The following is a 23,741-nucleotide window of genomic DNA, read 5'->3' as shown; positions in this document are numbered from 1 at the left end:
ACGTTTGCTATAGGGTGTCACGTTGAGATCTCTTTCAAAAGATCTGGAAATCGCATGTGAAAACATGTGAATATCACGTGCGTCAGACGAAGCACCCAGGCCCCTGTTCTTACCATCTCCAGCAGAGCAGAGGAACACCCTGACCGCATGTGGCCGCGCTGGGGGAAGCTGGTCCAAGGGGACTGACCCTGTTAAGATGTCCATGTTGACCTATACAGCATCACACGGATCCTAAGATGAGAAAACAAAAATTGATATAGCATATTATTGGAGACCTATTCGAATCAAAATGTTAACGCCGATTTGCGTATAGGCCGAAGGTTGAAAAGCCTTCTTCGATGGTCAGCCCAAAAAAACCTTAGTTTCATCAAGTATAAATCTATACTGTCTTGGCTTCATAAGGGCAGTTTTCTCTGTATGATTTTGTTCTTTGGCTCACTTTTCCGAATCTTTCTCGGCCATGTGGATTACTAACATCGTCTTAGCGACTAATGACTAAACGGTAAAGTCTTGAAATGGCTTTTGCCCTCCCAATTGGTCTATATGATAATAACAGGTCATCAAGAAAGCAAGATCAATGGCTGTAAACCGGTTTTTATCGTTCACTTTATGTCTGTTGTATCGATGTCGGTCTCACCAATCCTTGTTGGAAAGGAATATGAGCTATAACTGGTGTAGAATTCCTTCAAAATTTAAGCTAGTTAAAGTTCTAATCTGAAACTGTTTGGTGTATGGAGTCCTGAATAATAGGGACCTTTTATTGACTCCCCGTACCGTTACAAAGCTCTCACGTAAATAGTTAGGCTTAGCATTAGCATGGCTAATAGGTGCACCAATAATCGCCTAGGATTAATTTCTAAAATTTAAAAATCAGTCGAAGGAAACAAATTACAAAGAAACGGTAAAGGCTAACGCGATTGTCAATGATCTCACATCACATTTATTCGAGCTCATTACGCATGCGATCTGAAACGTTTTCTTCACATCTTTAGAATGCTAAGCAAAATGAGGGGAATTAGAGCGGAGAGTAAAATAAATTTGGAAGAAAGTAACAGCTTTTTCTATTGTCAGCATCTGTACTGTAATGTCCGACAAACCAAAGGGTGCAGAGCGGCCTTCTGCGGGAGTTTGCAAACGCTATCGAATGGGGAGTGAAGAACTTGCAAAGCTTGCATTATCACCATCACATCAAGTCAGTCCGCACCGGGACTTTCCTTAAATGAAATATAGACGTAGGTCGATATCATGTAAATTCTACTGGGTTCGAAATCTTTGAAAGCTTGAAATTGGATTCAAGAAGTACAGTATTGCGGATTCACTTACCAGATCACTGCATCATTGTCTTTGGGATCATCATCATCATCATCAGCGAGATATCCGCCAGAAAATTGCCGCTACTTTCTGCACGCTCACGCTCACCCTGCGCTGCGCGCATAAACACCTTGCTTACCAACCTAAAATCAGCGGACAGGTCGCCCATGGCAATAATACACCAAACTACACTTTAACTTTCCGTTAAGCTAAAGCTGATTTGGTCCCTAACATTCTTTAAACAGTTACAAGTTCTACCTAGGCCTATGTTTTCATTATTTCGACCTAAAACGCTTAAATCGTCTGTGCTGCCACTTGTTGTATTAATGCACTAGTAACGAAGGGTACTGATAGAACGGCTCGTAATTGGTCTAGTAGTAAAGTAAAGTTTGTTTATTATAGTGTCACCCCTAATGAAAGGGCCAGCCAGCTTTTTGGCACTCTTCACTTCCAAACTCCTATCTCTAATGCCAGGCGCCTGGCGAGAAGGCAGTTTGTACCCTATTTAACTGGCTGGCGGCTAACCAACCGGCCGCATCGGAAAGAGGTTACCAGCGGGCCTCGAACCTTCGACCTTCCGTTCACGAGGCGGGCGCCTTAACCACCAGGCCATCGAGATTGGTCTAGTAGTACGCTCGCTCACGCTCTCGCTCAGGCTACGACTACGAGAGGTCCCGCGTAAAGCATCGACGGGCTTTTCTTAAACAAAGTGGTTATTCAGTCCACGACTGAGTCGGGGACGCAAGCCCGAATATGACGTTCTGTTCACGACACGTTCTTGATCAAATCGATCAAGTCCTCAGCGATTTTGACGTCCAAATATTTTTTCACTTGTTTTTTATCTGCTAAAAATGAGGAAACATCACCAGTCCCGAAAGTTTTTTGGCTCTGAAATTTTTCAGAATTTGGAACTTATGAAAAAAATCTACTCTGAAGGATGAAAAATTGTCTAAGTCCAAATTATCATGTAAATTCCCCGAACCCGGGAATGAAATCACAAACAAGACGTGAATCCCTTGTTAATTGCCCTTTGAAAAACACGATCGAGGCCAAGATTTCGGCGAACCTGGATTGATTGACGTCAATCGCAAGCACGAGTGGATAAGTAACGGTTTTCCACTATACCATTATTGCTTCTAGCGGCTATTTCTGACTTGATATATCGCTGACGTCAATCGAAGCTCAGCTCGCGTGGGAAGGCTCGGGTAGCTGATGTTTTCAATCGCTGTGTTGGCTTCTTGAAGCTTAACACCATGAGGGGTGGACCCGTTACTTCAGCCATGCAGGCCCCTTGCGTGCCTGGATGAGAACTTCGTCACCGGTAACCTTTTATTTAAGTATTACAAGAGGTTTTTGGACACGTTTTCCTAAATGTCAATGTTGATGCTAATTACGAAGTATTCGTACTTTTTATTAATTGTATCATCGGGATCATTGGAAATTCTTGTCTTTTTCTCAACATCTGAAGGTCGTTAGTCCGGGCAAGACTTATCAAAATGATGCTGCATGGCTTTGACAAAGGATTATCGCATCTTCCCTGGTATAAAGTCATGGATGGGCGTGACCAGGTGGGATTGGAAGTCCTGCGGCAAGGCTTACCTCGTTCACGGGGCCTTGTGATTGATTCAGTCAGTGATCGACTTTAGGAGGCCTACTCGACAAACATTCAATCAGTTACATTGTTTGTTGTGTTCTCAGTGGACTTATGAACCTATCATATAGTTCTAACCAAGGTTGGGCCAATCATATCATTACCTATAAGAGCATGGTCTCTTTTGTTATTTATCCATGAACAATTTACCAGTGGACAATAGGGTCGGAATAGGAAAACTAAATGTATAGATAGAACAATACTTGTTATGGTCTATTGCTCGCTTCGAGCATAATATGCGGCATGAGCTCTATTGTTGTGGTCCAGTGTTCACCAGCCACGATGCGAGATCAACTTTGCTTTAGGTTAATAAAGACAAGAAAGTAATGATGATGAACAGGTGGAGATATGCTCAGAAGACCATTGGCTTTAGGTGAAGTCACCAAGTGATGCTGTGCAGAACCTTCAATTGTCAAGGGGGAGATGTTGGCTTAGTAACCGGTCTAAATGTCAGAAGGGAATAAGCTATTAGGGACGACACGATATAGAGCGTCTCAGTGGAGACCAGCATCTGCGTCATCATCCCTTTCATGTTTGTAGTGCCACGCCGAGCTGGGTGTCATCGTAAAGGATCAGCATCGAGTACAAATGTGATAAACCCTGATAGATCTCACACGCCATGTTGACATTCACTTGTGTATTTTCAAAAGGATCCAATATGCGCCTGCGTATGAGATTGGCATGTTCTCAGGACAGGCGTCCTCAGCTCGAAGGGACATCCCTGCAATGCGAGGGGTCTCAAACTGGGTGACAATGCATGGCTTGCATGGACGTTCCTCCCTAGGGGTCTCAAAACTGTGTGACCTAACGAATGTTCTATGAAGCTCTTCAGAGATCATATTGACGACTCCCTCAAGTCTTTGGTCCCTGTCCCACTCTACTGAGGACAGCATGTGTCAGTCTTGAGGGGGTCCTTATCAATAGGGATATGTTCCACCATCCTCAATGTGGGACCTCAATCTCCAACACAACACAAGTCACAACATTGGCATGATGTCGTTCAAGTCATTCCAGTTAGACAGAACAATAGTCCTACTCCACTTCAGTGCAAATGGGGGGGGGTTGTCTTCATTTGTGACATGAACATTTAAATGCCATCAAAAGGAAAAGGAAATGAAGCCAGAGAAATTATCAAAATACTTTAATAATATTTTTTTATTTAGAAATTGCAGCAGAAACTAGTCGCATCAGACCAGCCAACAAGACCAAAAAAGGTCTAAATGAAGTATTTGACTCATCATAGGTAATAAAAGTCACAAAGAATTGCATTCTGAAGACAGGTTATTTGAGAGAAAGATCAAAGCTGAATACCTCGAGGCCTTACAAAGCAATGTTACAGTCGGCTTTCATCCCGCCTCTTCATACATTTGTGCTGCCAGACTGCCTCAACTTCTCACGTTGACGTCAGGCATGCCAACGTATCATCCAAGCCTTTTCAACAAAATTATATTATTATAGGCCTGTCAGAGTATTTATAGAACAGAGTCATGTTTGTTTATTTTTCTGGGTATGCAGTATGCTTGAAACTACATCCTTTCCAAAAATAGTCAACAGGGTAAATATAGAATGGAGATGAAACGACCAAGGTATCGTAGTCTGCTACCCGAGAAAGACTGACATGTTCAAATGACGTCTACTGTAACCCAATAGATTTTGGATATCTGGCTATGCTTTATTCACAGGTTCCCATTGGTAAAAGGCCTGGGAATGACGCAAATCTGGGAAAGTTTGGAGAAACTTTGGCACTGCGACGCAGATTGTACCTGGTTTATAGAGTAACTAGATAGATTTCAGATATTGGTCAATGCTATATTTAGCGCGAGGACCCCCCTTGGTGCATGGCCCTGGGAATGACACAATTCTGGGAATGTTTTTAGGCATACAGCTGAAAACCTTTGAACATTCATGATTTGCAAATATTTTACTACCAAGTTACCATCATTTACAAAATTCATTTGATCTAAATTGGTGGTTCACCCCATGTCTACAGTAACGGAACATTAGCTGTGGAGACCTCGAGACAACTCAAAGATGCCTGACCAAACAAAGATTCACTGGAGACCCCTCCTTAGGGGTTCTTGGTGCTCTCCCTTAGACCCACAAACTACAAGTGTATCAAGAGTCCAAATCTAACAAGCAATACACGGCCATCCAACGGAACATTTACATCTTCCAATTGGCATCCAAACGTTTTACACACAGCCATGTATCAGGGCTCTCATAGGACACCCTAGCGGCTCTGTCATCATATGGGATGTGCCAACCGTCACGGCTTTCTTGAGCACAAACTTGGTGTTTTGGAGGAAACTGAAATATGGACAGAATACTGGGTCAGTATTGTCTTGATTTTCAAGAGCTTCGCTTCATAACAGATGAGCATCGTAGCAGACTAACAAGTGGGCAAGGTCCGTCATAAAAGCAGTAAACACTCATTTTCATCCAGCAGGATAGCCTACTATCAAGGGGCACTAGGCAAGATGAATGGGGAGGGGCACTAGGCAAGATGAATGGGGAGGGGCAATAGGCAAGATGAATGGGGAGGGGCACTAGGCAAGATGAATGGGGAGGGGCACTAGGCAAGATTAATGGGGAGGGGCACTAGGCAAGATTAATGGGGAGGGGCACTAGGCAAGATTAATGGGGAGGGGCACTAGGCAAGATTAATGGGGAGGGGCAATAGGCAAGATTAATGGGGAGGGGCACTAGGCAAGATTAATGGGGAGGGGCACTAGGCAAGATTAATGGGGAGGGGCACTAGGCAAGATTAATGGGGAGGGGCACTAGGCAAGATTAATGGGGAGGGGCACTAGGCAAGATTAATGGGGAGGGGCACTAGGCAAGATTAATGGGGAGGGGCACTAGGCAAGATTAATGGGGAGGGGCACTAGGCAAGATTAATGGGGAGGGGCACTAGGCAAGATTAATGGGGAGGGGCACTAGGCAAGATTAATGGGGAGGGGCACTAGGCAAGATTAATGGGGAGGGGCAATAGGCAAGATTAATGGGGAGGGGCACTTGGCAAGATTAATGGGGAGGGGCACTAGGCAAGATTAATGGGGAGGGGCACTAGACAAGATTAATGGGGAGGGGCACTAGGCAAGATTAATGGGGAGGGGCACTAGGCAAGATTAATGGGGAGGGGCAATAGGCAAGATTAATGGGGAGGGGCACTAGGCAAGATTAATGGGGAGGGGCACTAGGCAAGATTAATGGGGAGGGGCACTAGGCAAGATTAATGGGGAGGGGCACTAGGCAAGATTAATGGGGAGGGGCAATAGGCAAGATTAATGGGGAGGGGCACTTGGCAAGATTAATGGGGAGGGGCACTAGGCAAGATTAATGGGGAGGGGCACTAGACAAGATTAATGGGGAGGGGCACTAGGCAAGATTAATGGGGAGGGGCACTAGGCAAGATTAATGGGGAGGGGCAATAGGCAAGATTAATGGGGAGGGGCACTAGGCAAGATTAATGGGGAGGGGCAATAGGCAAGATTAATGGGGAGGGGCACTAGGCAAGATGAATGGGGCAAATATACACTTAGGGAATATGAAAAGCAGTCGTGCAAGATATCATTCTTAGTCGTACAACACTTAACATTCATGAGGAGTGTCCTGGGATTTTTCCACTCGCAGAACTTGGAGGACCAGCCAGGAGCAGGGATTTTCATAATAATAATGGACAGGGAATCTCATTCATGTCTCAGCTGCAATGGTTAGAGAACGGTACCAGGTACTGTGTAGTTATGATCAATAGTTTGGCATCCGAGCTGAAGTGCTGCCACAACACAGCATTTAAGGGAACTAAGCAGATCCTGCTGCCATGACATAGCAATTGTGAGAACTGAAAGGGAGCCGTGAGAGATGCATTGCTATCATCAGTTCTCCCTGAGCCAAGCCCCTCCTTGTCTGGGCCCAAGCAAGATCACATTATTCATGAACTAGCCTGAACTCTACTCACCCTGAGCCAAGCCCCTCCTTGTCTGGGCCCATGCAAGATCACATTATTCATGAACTAGCCTGAACTCTACTCACCCTGAGCCAAGCCCCTCCTTGTCTGGGCCCAAGCAAGATCACATTATTCATGAACTAGCCTGAACTCTACTCACCCTGAGCCAAGCCCCTCCTTGTCTGGGCCCATGCATGATCACATTATTCATGAACTAGCCTGAACTCTACTCACCCTGAGCCAAGCCCCTCCTTGTCTGGGCCCATGCATGATCACATTATTCATGAACTAGCCTGAACTCCACTCACCCTGAGCCAAGCCCCTCCTTGTCTGGGCCCAAGCAAGATCACATTATTCATGAACTAGCCTGAACTCTACTCACCCTGAGCCAAGCCCCTCCTTGTCTGGGCCCATGCATGATCACATTATTCATGAACTAGCCTGAACTCTACTCACCCTGAGCCAAGCCCCTCCTTGTCTGGGCCCAAGCATGATCACATTATTCATGAACTAGCCTGAACTCCACTCACCCTGAGCCAAGCCCCTCCTTGTCTGGGCCCATGCAAGATCACATTATTCATGAACTAGCCTGAACTCTACTCACCCTGAGCCAAGCCCCTCCTTGTCTGGGCCCATGCAAGATCACATTATTCATGAACTAGCCTGAACTCCACTCACCCTGAGCCAAGCCCCTCCTTGTCTGGGCCCATGCAAGATCACATTATTCATGAACTAGCCTGAACTCCACTCACCCTGAGCCAAGCCCCTCCTTGTCTGGGCCCATGCATGATCACATTATTCAACACCACCTGGTGAGATCTCTGCCAGACTTTGAACAGGTTGGCCATCTTTTCACCGAGGAGATAACGATGATCTCGCAGTTCGTCTCTGCTCATGATGTATGTGTTTTTCCCGCTGTGGAGTGCAGCGTAAACAAGAAACGGATCATCTGAGGATCTGCAAGATGACAGATTATGACTTGTTACATTTTAGACTAGTTTAGGTACCAGAGTCTTATTTGGCAGATCGTTAAGAATTCCACCATCCGAATCAAGTACTTAAGGTACAAAGGCACATCCTTTTGAAAACAGGGCTGACAACATGAGTCCTCAGAGTAAGTATGTATCAAGTGAAATTGCCTGATATTCTGAATACGAAGGCAGGGACCAGTCTAGCACCACTATATGGATCCGAGGACTTTCTAATGTACCTATCTGATAAACACTAGCAGACGACCTTGCACAAGCACTCTCATGCTGTCTATTGATCAAGCCTTTGAATCCCTCACATCACTCTGACTCCAGACCTCACCAACGGGATATAACATTATTTCCTCTTGACCTCACCGATGCTGATTCCTCATTGATCTCTCGGTGGTAATCAAGTCCACCACGTCTGTCTAGGGCGCTTTCACAGCAAACCCACAATACAACCAGGAGAACAGACCACTAAATCAACTTACAAGTTCTTGGCAAAGAAGACATCAGCTTTCTGCTGTACCTTGGTGAGAACCTTCAACTTCTGCGCATGGGCTCTGATCAGGACCAGGCTTCTCCAGCGCTGTTGCCAACACTGTGTAACCACATTTAGCAACTAAAATGAGACAAAATGTGATTTGGAAAACTTTGATTGAACGAAGTGGTTTAACAGGTTTTAGGTCACTGATCTTATGACAGAAATAACTTAGATGGTCGACAACTGGAAATAAACCTTAAAATGGACCAATGTGAGCCATGTTTCACCTTAGACAAGTTTCTACTAACCCGATGATAGTTGGAGTGCTTGGTCGCATGTACGATATTCAATCCATCAATAACTATATCATATGGACCATTCTTTTTCAGAAATGCCTCGAATTCTTCTATTTCTTCTGGAGTTGTGTTCACAAATACATCCTGGCCGATGACAGATCTTTCCATGAAGCTGGCTCGTAACATTTTGAAGTCTTTATCACTAAGATGGACACGCTCCATTCGATGGTTGCAGTGCTCACAAAAACCACTGAAACAATATTATAACAAATTGTAATGATGGCTTTATAATATCTTTTCTAGAGCGTTCATTTGAAGTTGGTAACTTGTCTCTAGATTCTGAGGTAATGGGTTAGGGATAGCAACAGCTAGCATGTCCTTAAACCCCCTTTAACTAAGCAGAAGAAGAAAGTAGTTCCTGGGCCAGCAATTGTAACCACAACACTTCAACATGAGACTTATCACTTCATCCCCAAGGAATGGAGATATCTGAATCTGAACAATCAGTCGAGCCCATTGGCAATGTCTATCAGCTTACAGTGCCATCTGAGCACATTGATCTGAATGCAACCATCCATGGAAACCTATGTCCAATCTGAGATAATGTTTTGAAAGAATCTAAAGAAGTTGAAAATTGGACTGAAACAACGAAAGAAACACTGAATTCTACCTTTTATTGACTCTGGTGAGATTGACCTGCCATGACCCTCCTTTTGGATCCTTTGTCACAAACCATTCTTTCATCTCCTTGGCAACAGATTCGTCTAGATACCACAAATTCTTCCTCATATGCCTCAGCATCATCAGCAGCATATCAAAACTTGTCTCAAAGTTTTTCATCCGTATGACTTCAGTGTAAACAAACGGTGAAGGGAAAAAGCATAGGTCGCCCATTTTATGCAAAACAGTATCCACCGTCCTGAAATCGGCCGCCTCCACTGCTGCTCTGGCAATGGAGGATAATGAAGAAGCAACTGGTTTTTCAAGAGTTTCTACTTTCCTCTGCAACTCAAGACTCTCTTTCCATCTTTTGGTTTTACAAAGCGCCATAATGATTACAGTTATGGTGTCAAAGTCAAGCAAGTCGAGTCTTTCATTCAAGACATCGTAAACCCGATAGATATCTTCCTGAACATCACTCTCATCACATTTCCTACACAGGTCGAGGAAGTGTTTTAAAATGGACACATGTGCCTTGTCAATGGACACATAATCCAGCAAGGACTTGGCTCGTTTCATGAACAACTGATTGTTGAAGAATGCCATCATCTGTGTTGACCAGTATTTCCCAAATGTGCTCTTTTCTTCAAAATTCTCTCCGATATTTTTATCAATGTCTTCCCAATCTTGAACAGTCATTTCAACATCCCCTTCACTTACTATTTTCTCAATCAGACTATTCAAATAATCACTATTCAATCTCGAGAAAAGTTTCAGAATGGAGATCTTTTCAAGCATGGCAGTTTGTTCTTCATTGTCTTTATCATCAAAGTCTTTCTTGACATCTAGCGTCTGCTGCCGATAATCTTTTATCCTGTATCCCCGGCATAAGTGGAAGAGTCTCATGGTAGACTGGTCACTGAGTCTGTGACAAGTCCTAGCAATCTTAGTCCTGCATCTTTCATGTAACATTCTCACTGTATTATTACTGATGACAGACACAACTTTGTTATCAAAGATAACACTCCTTCCCAGAAAACACGCTGCTCCTTGTCTGATGAAAGGAATCCTCAGCAGAGTGGAAGCTTGCATGGTGATTACTTCTCCTGAAACTATAAAACACAATGGGCAATGGCTGAAGAAAGGCACATCCGCCAAGGGCTGAAGACAAGCACCTCCACCATGACCAAGGCCTGAAGACAAGCACATCCACCCAGGGCATTTCACGTCCCATTTCCCATAAGATTTAAGATTTTAGTACCATCAAATGGCATTTTCGTACTTACAAAGAATAATACATGTAGCTTCTATAAAAATCTTTACTATGATTCTTTTTTTGGGGAAAATTGTGATAAATGCAAAATAATTGGTTTTTACATGTGCCTCTTTGTTGTTTGTGATCGAGCGCTTGATGAATTCCGCTCAAACCGGGGGAAGTCAATAGACAAAAATGGCGCCGATGTCGCGGAAGTTTGCGCCGGTAACTTCAAAATAATCCTTCAAATTACGCATCCTGTAAAGTTATCAAAGGAAAGTCGCTCATCCCATGTCATTTGATGGGCCTGGAAGACATTGGGAAGATGAATATTTGGAAATCCTTGAGAATTTACAACGAAAAGAAGGGTAAGTTATATTGGTTTGAAAACCCCTGTGAGGGTGTGGATGCATGTCCAATGCAAATGTACACAACATGTACTATTGGCCAACAATGGACACACTCGCACTGACTGTGCTGTGTGCATGCATACTACAATCAAGATGTACAGACCGGGGGAGCTGGCTGTACGTACCCATAAGTCTTTGCGGTAGTCTCGCGCGTACCGGATATAACCCATCAAGCTTTTCTCCTTCAGAGAAATAATGCGTTGCGCTTAAGTGCCTTATAAGGCTGTGAACAAAATTAACGTTCGACCAATGAGAAAGCCACATTACCCTGCATACGAGGTTGGACGCGTGATCACTAAATGACAAGTAAAAATAGAATCAGACCACATGTTTCGATATGTCAGAATGCTGCCGTTTGCGCTGTAGTACACGTGTGTTGTCCAAATTTTCGATTTCAAGCAAGTTTAAGGCCAACCTCGTGTCCACCAGACTAATGCATAATTGGCAGTTGAGCGCAACGCAGTATTTCTCTGAAGGAGAAAAGCTTGATAGGTTATATCCGGTACGCGCGAGACTACCGCAAAGACTTATGGGTACGTACAGCCAGCTCCCCCGGTCTGTACATCTTGATTGTCGTATTCATATTCATTCATTGAGTGTGGGTCTGCAGTGTGGACTTCATCATGCCACCATATCAGAGCCAACGGCATCCGAACAGCTTGAGCCTGCTTTTTCGAAGTTTTGTTCTGAGATGAGATGGTTTTAATTGCTCAATAGGCCTATACTATAGCCTATAGCCAGGCCTGCACACCGGTAAGGATTGTTTTTACTTGTTTTCCACTCAAAAAACAACTGGTTAGCAATTGAATTGAATGCATTTTCTCTTTTCAGTCCATCGCACAGAAGCTGAAGTGAAGGAGGAAGAAGTGGAACGTTTTACAAACCTGTATGAACATAGGAAAGGCGAAATCACATCAAATAAATCTTATAAACTGATACCAAAGTTTTTCTTCAAGGTAAAGTTTCATCTGGAATAATTGGCAGTGCAAAGTAACTGAACAGTCTTAATCATGTTTTGGTGGTATAAAACTGTAAGTTTCTGGTAACTTTAGAAGTTTATTTTGTTAAACTACTTTGATGGATTTAGAAATGAGTGGGTGGCATAGAACAATGAACACTTTCAGTATTATGGAGAAGTTTGATGACTTGACAGTATGGTTGTTGCCAAAATACCCATTCCTTCCTGAAATAGACTCCCGAATGAAAACTTCTATTGGAATTAGGAAAAATAAGACATTCCACAGCTTGGAAAAAGGAACCTATCGAAACGGACTTGGTGAAATTCTCTGAAACACTTGAAATACTAGCAGAAGAGTTGGCTGAGAAAACATGTGTGGTGTTCCTTCTTTACTGGCAGCTAGTCTAGTGGTAACCCCCATTAATCATCTTTTGTTCATGATAATAAATATATACATTTCATCTGCAGCTTCCATCAGAAGATGAACTTCTCCTTCAGAAGTTAAGGGAAGAATCAAGAGCCGTGTTCTTGCAAAGAAGAAGTAAAGAATTATTAGACAATGAAGAACTACAGGTGAGGCAAGGGCTAAACAAAACTCTTCTCAAATGAAAGATGGGGAAATCGGCCATTTTGTCTTGCTCTCCAAGTCAATATTCCTGAGGTATACCTCAGTTTGGTTTAAAAATTAAACCTGTTTGATGCGATCTGTCTCAAATATGATGAGATTTCATAAGATGAAAGCAACTTGCCACTTCTGTAGGCCCAGGTTTATGAAGTGCCTGATGGCTGTGTTTGCAAACTCTTACATGTACTCTCGTCATAAAAGTTACTTCACGGATTTCAGGGCTTGTGGTTCTTGTTGGACAAACATCACACTCCTCCACTGGTTGGAGAGGATCAGATGATAAACTATGAGGATTTCCTCAAAGTTGGGGCTCAGGCTGGAACAAAATGCCAGTAAGTATGCACTTGCGTTTGCAGATTCGCACATGGATTGTTCAACAAGAAGTTGATGTAACCAATGGCAGAGCCTACTTTGAGGAACTATGATACCCAAAATGATCAGTACAGTAATGCAAGAATAAGCCCCTCTGACAGTGTTCTTGGAGCTCTTTTCATTTGTGGCCGAGCCCCATGGCATATGAAAAGAAAACGTTTGAGAGAAACCTGATTATTTTGAGCAGAATCCGATTTGTCCTCTTGAATCACAAGTACATGTTCAAGTACCTCAATACAATCTATTCTTTATAGTGTCTTGAAAATGGCCCTTCTAACTTTGTTTCACTTTGGCAGTACAAACTAGATACATCTGTTCTATTTTCAGGCCATTTTTCACTGCCACAGTCTTTGCCAAGCTACTCCAGACAGATCCATATGGGCGAATCTCAATCATGCAATTCTTCAACTATGTTATGAGAAAGGTTTGGCTGCACCAGACGCGGATTGGTCTCTCCTTGTATGATGTAGCCGGTCAGGGATTCCTAAAAGAATCAGTACGTCAACTCTGCCTGTCTAGAATTGTATGCAGTCATGCATGTTGTTGAGGTGCTCTTGCATTAGACTTGGGGGTGTAGGATTACAAGAATGCTTTCAGATTCTTTTGGAAAGTTCTGGTTACTGGTATGCAGGGGGGGGGGGGGGAGTTGTAATTTCTCCTGATTTGATGATAAGGTCAGTTGTCTTTGTATCCACATAGCTGGTGGTGTTGGCTGGTTTCTTCATGCCTCATCTCGGACATCTTCCCAAGATGTGCTCCACATGGCATTATAATTGAGTTCTATTTGCCCTGCAGGATCTTGAGAATTACATCTTGGAGCTGATTCCCACACTGCCACAGTTAGATTGTCTGGAGAAGTCGTTCTATTCATTTTACGTTTGTACAGCTGTCCGCAAGTTCTTCTTCTTCCTTGACCCACTCAGGACGGGTCGGATCAAGATACAGGATATCTTGGCATGTAGTTTCTTGGATGATCTCCTCGAGGTGAGCATGCTTTCTCTCTGTTCGAGGTCAGCATTTAAAAGAGACCATGTTGACAATCTGGGCTTCCACTTCAAATGACCTATCTGAGATCACGCAAAACCCTCCCTCTTGATTTAGCTGTGTACTGTGTGAGTAACCCGATGTTGGGCAGCTGAAATACATGTTTGTATTATGTACTTAACTTTGCAGCTACGAGATGAAGAGTTACCAAAAGAAGCTCAGGAATCGAACTGGTTCTCTGCACCGTCTGCTCTGCGGGTGTATGGCCAGTACCTCAATCTGGATAAGGATCACAATGGCATGCTCAGTAAAGAAGAGTTAGCTAGGTAAGTGCCTTCATAGAGTCCCTTAACACACACTGAATGGCGTTTTGTCCCAGGCCTGGTCTTACAGTGACCACTGCAAACGACATGACCTTTACAACTAACTTTGAGTAATCAATAACTTCCAATGCTTTGTTTTACCGTATATTGTGGGAGCATGTTTGTGTTGTAAGTAGTGACCATGTCAGATACAAGATTCAGAGGCAATCAAACTTTGTGACATGGCTCCATGAAACCACCTGTGGTCTCAGGCTGCTTAGTGTTAACAGGAATGGTTATTATCAGACATGGAGAGAATATATCAGCTTTTATCGACGACCATTTGCAGTTACTCCGTGCCGAACGTCCCCGGAAAGTCAGAGTAAGGATGAATATGAATTTGGTGCATGGGCTGTATGTAGAGTGTTGCCTATTTACATCGTATCCGGAGATCATACAATGTGAATAGGTGATGACAACCTGGTGATGTTTTCTATTGTATATTCATTTCAGTCAGTGATCCTGTCTTCGTTATATTTGCTTGATTGTTGTAATTCTCAGAGTAATCTGGTTTTCCATGGTTCCAGCATGGGTTTTAGCTCACCTGTGGGGCATGTGTCTCTTAGTGTGAGGTGTAACTGGCCTGGTCAGGTGCGTCTCGACCAAAGATGGGGCAAGGGTCTCTTTTTGGTGAGGTACATGTCTGATTAGCCTGGTCAGGTTGTTTTCACCGAAGTAGGGGTGGGTTAGACAAGGGACGCATGCCGTGGCTTCAGAGAGGCCAACCGTTAATGCCATTTACATGTATTCAGGGCCAAGCTTTAGCCTGGTATTCAGGGCCGATGTCTTTCATTAAGATTCAACTGGTTCCTGGTTGTGGTATCTTTTCTCTTCAATATCTAGGGAATGCATGACAATCTTTTATTTGTCGTTTTAGTCGAGTCTTTGCCACTATTTTTGGGTCAGTTATGCCTTTGGTTATTTTTCCTCCTAAACCTGATTGGCTGTGAAAGAAGGCAGGTGATTGATGATTCTGCATAAGTTCACCAATACCTTAAATAGATACATGTATTCCCTCATGTTAATCATGTTTGTCCTCCACACTGATGAAATATATTTTCCAATCACAAGTTCCATCCATTGATTCTTGCAGTGTAGTGCAAATGGAGAATAGAAGTGGGTGCTCTTATCTTGTGTTAATGGTGATTCTAAACCTACAGCATGCACTTTATATCAAGAAAGTGCAGAAGAAATTTGGTATTATTAGTCCATTCATCTGCCTTGTGCCAAGTCCATTTGTGTCTTGACTATGATAACCTCACAGTGGTCAATTACTACATGATTGTACATGTGTCATATTTGTCATTTTCAGATATGGAACTGGGACCTTAACACCTGTGTTCTTGGATCGCGTATTTCAGGAATGCCTTACTTACGATGGAGAAATGGTATGTACTGGCAAGGGCTACTCGAGGCATGTTGATATCTCAGAGATAGGATGTCCTTCAAGGAGAGGTTCCACAAACAGAGAGAAACCTGTATAGGATGATGAGACGGTCCTTTCTTACTGCTACTAAGACTTGTCCTCATGTGTATTTCAGGATTACAAGACCTACTTAGACTTCGTGTTAGCCCTTGAGAACAGGAAAGAACCTCAGGCACTCCAGTATTTATACAGAATCCTCGATGTCCAGAACAGAGGCCATCTCAACATATTTGCCCTCAACTACTTCTTCAGAGTTAGTATCAGCACATCACGTTCTGATTTGGAGCATCCATTGGACCCATTGATGACATCAGCTGTGGACTTCACCTTACTGTTGGTCACCAAGCGCTGTCGGCTCTCCATTGCTTGTAACAATTAATCAGTCTCAGTCCTGACCTCTCGCATGTTCATGGGGTAGCCATTTGAATGACACTTTCTCCTGTTGATAGTGTTGCTCCCAAATATGGACTAGCTCTAAAATAGGTTGTAATTTGCAGCATCTATTCCCAGCTGATTGCACTCTAGCTCATAACAATTACCAATTGATATCAAAGGTAGCTTAAACATGAATGTAGTTTTGTTTCCTTGGCTTACTAATGGGGGCCTCTGAGGTTTTCGGAATGTCAGTGTTTGCCTCTTCGCCATACAGTTAAACTTATCTACAGAACTCGAATCAAACTGATATGTTTTTATTTAGGCAATTCAAGACCAGATGAAGGTACATGGCCAGGAACCGGTGTCGTTCGAGGATGTCAAGGATGAGATATTTGACATGATAAAGCCAGCCGACCCACTGAAAATTACTCTACAGGATCTCATAAATAGGTAAGAAAAACAACCTTGTACAGCAATGGAGCTCATCAGCCAGGTAATGGTCAATTCGTCCAGGAGATGGAAAACTCTAAACTTGCCAACCTTGGCAGATGCCACTCGAATTGTCCTGGTCAGTAAGGTTTCTAGGATAAGAAAAAACACTTGATTTCATTCAAACCTGGGCAGAAAGCGCTGGTAGTCTAGGACTTGAGTCCTCTCAGAAGAAGGACCCCTAACCAAAGACAGAAGAGGGCAGCCTCTGTAGTATAAACTTGGCCTCCAATGCCACCGACAGTGAATAGCCAGCCATTCGGGAAGTTCCAAGAGGAATGAGTTTAGAAATACATGTATGGCAGTTTGCCTAGTCTGGATTGTAAAGATTTTTGTGTTAGGAATATATGACCCTGAAATTCGATTTTATCGTTGCTATGTTTCTGCTTTCAGTGGTCAAGGTGATACCGTGGTGAGCATTCTAATTGATCTGAATGGATTCTGGACCTACGAGAATCGAGAAGTCCTTGTCGCAGAAACAAGTGAGGAGGCCGAAGTGTGATCAAGTGCGATTCACCCTAACCATAACTAGGTCATGTCTATTTTGATGCAGAGCCAAGAGTTGTTTTATCTTGTATTCTTCTTGTAATTGCCATTACCTGCAGCAATTTGGAGAAAATCCTGCTGAATTGCAGAAGTGAATAGCGAAATTTCAGCCCTCCCTGTGCATCAGAGCAGGGCCATATGAAGATGCTCAGGGTCCAAATGGTAGACTAAGTTATGGTTGTGGTGAGAAGAACAATGCTAGTCTCAATACAATTCAGCAGTTCAGCTGTCAGTATTTCAATCCAATGTGTTCTTCAGCAGAGATTCACTAAAACAGGTCAAGGAGCATCTGTCAGTTGATAGCACTACCTAACCGTATCATTGCTTGTAGTGCTACCTTCTCAAGACAGTTAGTCGATATCACCCATGCAGATTTTCTGGACGACTCGGACAAAATTGCCACCCTCTCCCCGACCAGAAAGATTTACCAATGAGTCTGTTGAATGTTTCATTACATGATTGTACCGTATGTTCTCGAGTCCAAGTCATACCAACCCTAAACTTGTATTGCCTGATGATTGTTCAATCATTGTCTCATCTCACATCATTTCATCAAATACATCTCTAATATCACTGCCTGATAATGTGGATGCCTTGAACTCAGCTCATTTGTGTTCACTGTAAGATGTTGCAATAGTAGCTACAGTACCAATTTGTTGCAAACCAGACCCTTGCCGGGGGGGGGGGGGACAGTAGTCAGAGGATAAGTTAGTCTGCTACAATTGTGAAATTGCGTTCAATAGGTTTTCTTGTCTTGCATATCAATTCTCAGTTCTATTCTGCCGGATACAATACCTTGTGTTAATCTTGCTAACAAGAAGTTTTCTCTTGTGAGCTGACTAATGAAGCAACCAGCCTTCTATACTTCCCTGGGGTCTGAATCAGCAGCGAGTTTGGCAGCAGCTGGAACAAAGTTTCTAGATTTTTGTATCCGTTTGTGAATACCATAGCAGAACATGATGCACATGCATTACCTGTTCGAGTTGTGCCGACCACGTTGCTGAAGTCTTCACAGGAGTATCGCTGTGGCTGTTGGTGTGTGGTGGAGGTGAATACACTTCTTTTTTCTTACTCTAACTGTGTTTTATGTGAATTATGATAAACTTGTATATAATTGGAACATTAATAAATCAGGTGGTGTTCATTTTTCTAAACATTGCGTTGATATTTTCTTATTTTGGTGATGTGCCTGATGAAGATCACATTTGCAGTGATATGACATGATGGTCACCAAAAAGTCATGGTATATGAAATTGGACTTTGCTAATATATGAAGACAGAGATATTTTCAATCTTACTGAACTTCCAGCGGTATTGCCTCTGTGTGCATTGTCTGGAAGTTGTACACTGTCAATACATTGAGGGTCAAGATGTGTGCAATAGCTCTTGGAACAAACTGAGTGACCAGCCCTCTGGGACTTGCTCCAAAACTACATTGGCAATGAGGAAGGTATCCCTTGGAATTGCTCGCCACAGTAGCTCCTCCCAAAAGCATGTGGTAAGAGAAGCCAAGAGACAACTTCACAAATTTATCAATAAGTGTCGCCCCAGGCCCCATCCCCCACTTCTTCATACTAGACCTGAAATGCTCTAGGAAAATGTTGTATTATTTACATCGGTTTTCACTTTTTCATGACACAGAATTCATTCCTGATAATGATAGGAATCCTGCCTCCCGAGAGAGCTGGGTTAGACACGGGCGCACTCCCAGTTGGACTCGTGATGGAGGTGACTGAGTCACACTGAGGTTCTGGACAAGTAGGACTCATTCCTTGTGATAGAGGTGAATCACAGGTTCATGTTCACTTCCTAGAACTCGTACCTCATGAGGTAGAGGCGAGTCTCAGGATCAGTTCCTGGTGGGACTCGTACCTCACTCGTGTGGTAGGCCTATACAGTCATCTAGAAGCGAGTTGCAGGTTCAGTTCCTGGCGGCTGGTGGGACTCGTACCTCATGTGGTATAGAAGCGAGTCTCGTTCAGTTCCTGGTATGATTCGTACCTCATGTGGTATAGAAGTGAGTCGCAGGTTCTGTTCCTGGTAGGACTCGTACCTCATGTGGTATAGAAGCGAGTCGCAGGTTCAGTTGCTGGTATGACTCGTACCTCATGTGGTATAGAAGTGAGTCGCAGGTTCAGTTGCTGGTATGACTCGTACCTCATGTGGTATAGAAGTGAGTCGCAGGTTCAGTTGCTGGTATGACTCGTACCTCATGTGGTATAGAAGTGAGTCGCAGGTTCTGTTCCTGGTAGGACTCGTACCTCATGTGGTATAGAGGCGAGTCCCAGTTCCTTGTGACACTCGTACCTCATGTGGTATAGAAGCGAGTCGCAGGTTCAGTTGCTGGTAGGACTCGTACCTCATGTGGTATAGAGGCGAGTCGCAGGTTCTGTTCCTGGTAGGACTCGTACCTCATGTGGTATAGAGGCGAGTCCCAGTTCCTTGTGACACTCGTACCTCATGTGGTATAGAAGCGAGTCGCAGGTTCAGTTGCTGGTATGACTCGTACCTCATGTGGTATAGAGGCGAGTCGCAGGTTCTGTTCCTGGTAGGACTCGTACCTCATGTGGTATAGAGGCGAGTCCCAGTTCCTTGTGACACTCGTACCTCATGTGGTATAGAAGCGAGTCGCAGGTTCAGTTGCTGGTAGGACTCGTACCTCATGTGGTATAGAGGCGAGTCGCAGGTTCTGTTCCTGGTAGGACTCGTACCTCATGTGGTATAGAGGCGAGTCCCAGTTCCAGTTCCTTGTGACACTCATACCTCATGTGGTATAGAAGCGAGTCGCAGGTTCAGTTGCTGGTATGACTCGTACCTCATGTGGTATAGAGGCGAGTCGCAGGTTCTGTTCCTGATAGGACTCGTACCTCATGTGGTATAGAGGCGAGTCCCAGTTCCAGTTCCTTGTGGTACTTGTACCTCATGTGGTATAGAGGCAAGTCGCAGATTCAGCTGTCGAAGCCTTTCTTGGAGAGATGGACCTACCTGAAAATTAAAGGGGGACTGGCGGGAGATAATGGCTGGTCGATACTAATGCTAGTCGCAGAGTTCCTGTTTAAGGGGGGGGGGTGCTATGGATATCTGTGAGGCAAGTGTTGGCCGACACATAACTGCATATTCGTGATACAACCCCAAATCGCTCACTATTCAGTTAATATTTAACCATTTTAGTGACAGCCAAGGATTATCTCCCGCTACTCCTCCTTTGATAGAAGCAGAATCTAATTCTGTGATGTCAGATTCACGAAATGACAACCCAGAACTAGATTCTGCTGATCACATGACACTGGTTTGATACTTACACTATACACTGCTAATTATCTGACTCCTTAACAGCCAAATCTAATGAAAGGCAAATACCATGTTGTAAAGTATTCAGGTTCTCAGATGAGCAAGCAGAAGGGGACAGGTATGGAAGTAGAACTAGAAGAGGACTTGTATGGAGAAGGTGGAGACATTTAGGTCCTCAGAGTCTCGGATGAGCAAATGGAAGGGGACTTGTATGGAGAAGGTGGAGACATTTAGGTCCTCAGAGTCTCGGATTAGCAAGTGGAAGGGGACTTGTATGGAGAAGGTGGAGACCTTTAGGTCCTCAGGTTCTCAGATGAGCAAATGGAAGGGGACTTGTATGGAGAAGGTGGAGACCTTTAGGTCCTCAGGTTCTCAGATGAGCAAATGGAAGGGGACTTGTATGGAGAAGGTGGAGACCTTTAGGTCCTCAGAGTCTCGGATGAGCAAGTGGAAGGGGACTTGTATGGAGAAGGTGGAGACATTTAGGTCCTCAGAGTCTCGGATTAGCAAGTGGAAGGGGACTTGTATGGAGAAGGTGGAGACCTTTAGGTCCTCAGGTTCTCAGATGAGCAAATGGAAGGGGACTTGTATGGAGAAGGTGGAGACCTTTAGGTCCTCAGGTTCTCAGATGAGCAAATGGAAGGGGACTTGTATGGAGAAGGTGGAGACCTTTAGGTCCTCAGAGTCTCGGATGAGCAAGTGGAAGGGGACTTGTATGGAGAAGGTGGAGACATTTAGGTCCTCAGAGTCTCGGATTAGCAAGTGGAAGGGGACTTGTATGGAGAAGGTGGAGACCTTTAGGTCCTCAGAGTCTCGGATTAGCAAGTGGAAGGGGACTTGTTTGGAGAAGGTGGAGACCTTTAGGTCCTCAGAGTCTCGGATTAGCAAGTGGAAGGGGACTTGTTTGGAGAAGGTGGAGATATTAGAATTTTCTAATTCCGGGTGCCAGTGTTTGTTTACTGCACTGCGGCCATCTTTATTGATGATTATCAGCGGGCGACGTGAACTAAGGATTTTAGACAATGAAGTTCTAATGAAATACAGATACAGATGTAGAGACATGGTGTTTCAGTTGTGTGGTTGAACCCCTAATATGATTTCATTTCGTCAGATAATTAGCAATGATTCCATAGCATTGTCCATATGACATCCATCCTTCCTTCCTCGTCATCAGCAAATGTAACCAGCGCCATGTGATCCATTTCATCATAAACGGTTTGTACACATTTACAATTCTTTGGGCGGCAGAATTTTCTATCCAAACCGTTGATGGTGAAAGGAGAGAAAACAGTACTGATGGAAGCTCCCAAATGTGTTGTTGAGACTTACAGTCACCACATTCCCCGTTGGGTTCTCTCAACAGGATTTACTTTTGAAAATCTTGATGTTTCACTCGAAATTGTTCTATGATATGTTGTTGCAGAGACGTCACAAGTAATGATTGGCCTCGGGGTCATTTATCATCAGTGATTTTGAGAACTTCCACTCAATAACATAATACACAATCACAGTCATGACAGGGATTAATACAAATGTTGGCAAGGCTGAGCGAAATATTCCCCAACCCACCTTAAACATGGGAGATATGGGAATATGTTATTTCAGTCAGCCTTGCACAGATGTGTGTGTGCTGGGCCTCTTCGGCCCCTGGAGTGCTGGGACGTGAAGATGAAATACCCCCCCCCCCCGCCCCCTCTTGGAAACCTTGGCACGGTCCAACTCGTTGTCGTCAAAGCGCAAGTTGACGAAAGGGAAGGCATCCCCATCCCCAATCACAAGAGAACAATATACATGCATCTATACAGTCAAAAATACAACAATGATAATCATAACAATTAAAGTAATGATAGAATGTAAAGGGATTATCATTATCATCCCATGAAGTCTCCACGGAACACGAGTCCGGGGTTTCAAAGAGCAACTACAAAAGTACTCATTGAACTCGACCAGTCATGCTAGTCCCCTCTTTAGCAGGAGAACTTAACAGTGACTTGGGTCGGGAGTCGAACCATCGACCTCTCGATCACGAGGAAGACCCTCCACAGCGCCCACATAATGACAAGGAAATACATTTATACAATTGAAAATGTCATATTACATAATGCAAAATTAGTGCAGGTGTATACATGTGTATGCCTTCCCTTTAGTGAGCCGATAGGTGAAAAGGATGGGGTGTACGATATAGCCCAGTCACACCGAGGCTCCGGGTCCAAGAGTTTGAAATGTCCTTGGATAGAATTCCCGGCCGGGGACAAATGATTCTACAATCTTTTGCCATCTGATAGATCAAATTATTGTCATGGGTTTCTACAGAACCATGCTTAGAACTGTCACCTCATGGCGGAGGACACTTTTCCAGGGGGACAATTAAGACTGCTACATCGAGGCCACTTTTAGTTATGAAAACACGTGATTCCCATATTCTAACTCGTGCACATAAACAAATCTTTCTTTCATTGTTCGGGACATGATAGGAGCCTGATGTGAAAGAGTGTAAGGGACATTCCACGATCTGAAATAAACAGGAATGTGCACTTCTAAGAGAACTGATGAAATGTCCCAAAACAATGTACTTACTTATTCATTGGACGACTCGTTTTCCCTGAAAACTTCACTTCAATTCAAAAAAGTTCCAAAACGTGATGATTTGAATGACGCACAATTCTTTGTTTACGTTGCATCTATCCTACAATGTTCCGTAAAAAGGTGCACTCCTTTGAAAAGGCATCCCGACTCTCATGCGTTTGCGTCACCACTATCGAGCTCCACAAAGTGAGTGGGTGAGTGATTTAACGATCTCAAAACATCGCGGGTCAAAATGTTGAAAAGGTGGCGAGCTCTCAAAATCACAACAAAGTCCAATGGCCATTCTCCCTCCATCACTGGTAGAATAAGACGGTCGGACAATTCCTTTTTAGCCTCTCCTGTTCCATGTATATGATATGCACAACACATTCTCAAGTAGGCCGATACACCGGATAACTGGAAATAACAAAAACCAAAACTAAAATGAAAACAAAGTAGCAAAGCTGTTCGAAATACAAAATAGGAGAGCTTGCTGTGTAAGTAAATTGTTTTGATTTCAAAGTGAGTCCCCGTGTCTGATCAAACTCATTTCATTGACCCGCCACCCATCCCCGCACTCGGCCGAGGAACCAATAATTCATCATTGAATAAAGATAAGTGATCACTTTGCCGCACCCCACACCTGCACAGATACTATTAGTATTACGCAACTGTTGCGATGATCATTTTCGATTGGAACGGAGGATCTTTCTCTGCACTGAAATAGGACGAAACATAGCGATTCTAGTAGGTATAGGCCTACA

The 23,741-nt window shown here is 43.8% G+C and overlaps 2 protein-coding genes across 6 annotated transcripts; one reads left to right on the top strand and one right to left on the bottom strand.

The window, feature by feature from the left end:
- Positions 1-4,139: 4,139 nt before the first annotated feature.
- Positions 4,140-23,105, bottom strand: LOC135484590 (mitochondrial ribonuclease P catalytic subunit-like). Of its 4 annotated transcripts, none has more exons than XM_064766224.1 (6): positions 22,990-23,105; positions 9,330-10,431; positions 8,672-8,909; positions 8,371-8,501; positions 7,661-7,865; positions 4,140-5,269 (listed from the first exon to the last, which is right to left on the bottom strand). In XM_064766224.1, exons 2-6 carry the CDS (start codon positions 10,409-10,411, stop codon positions 5,126-5,128), a joined length of 1,800 nt encoding a protein of 599 aa, XP_064622294.1. In that variant the 5' UTR covers positions 10,412-10,431; positions 22,990-23,105; the 3' UTR covers positions 4,140-5,125. The 4 variants fall into 4 exon arrangements, 3 of the variants coding, with proteins under 3 accessions (XP_064622294.1, XP_064622293.1, XP_064622292.1); XM_064766223.1 differs by lacking the exon at positions 22,990-23,105 and adding an exon at positions 10,606-10,703; XM_064766222.1 differs by lacking the exon at positions 22,990-23,105 and having other exon boundaries at positions 9,330-10,703.
- Positions 10,780-18,255, top strand: LOC135484588 (serine/threonine-protein phosphatase 2A regulatory subunit B'' subunit gamma-like). 2 transcript variants are annotated; one of them, XM_064766217.1, is made up of 12 exons: positions 10,780-10,942; positions 11,816-11,940; positions 12,411-12,515; positions 12,787-12,899; positions 13,267-13,435; positions 13,735-13,923; positions 14,113-14,249; positions 14,575-14,607; positions 15,598-15,673; positions 15,827-15,964; positions 16,409-16,536; positions 16,969-18,255. In XM_064766217.1, exons 1-12 carry the CDS (start codon positions 10,876-10,878, stop codon positions 17,075-17,077), a joined length of 1,389 nt encoding a protein of 462 aa, XP_064622287.1. In that variant the 5' UTR covers positions 10,780-10,875; the 3' UTR covers positions 17,078-18,255. The 2 variants fall into 2 exon arrangements, with proteins under 2 accessions (XP_064622287.1, XP_064622288.1); XM_064766218.1 differs by lacking the exon at positions 14,575-14,607.
- Positions 23,106-23,741: the final 636 nt, after the last annotated feature.

The sequence above is a fragment of the Lineus longissimus genome, chromosome 3, assembly GCF_910592395.1.
Source record: "Lineus longissimus chromosome 3, tnLinLong1.2, whole genome shotgun sequence".
Taxonomy (NCBI): domain Eukaryota; kingdom Metazoa; phylum Nemertea; class Pilidiophora; order Heteronemertea; family Lineidae; genus Lineus; species Lineus longissimus.
Note: the sequence above shows the minus strand (reverse complement) of the source record. Positions and strands in the feature narration are given on the sequence as shown.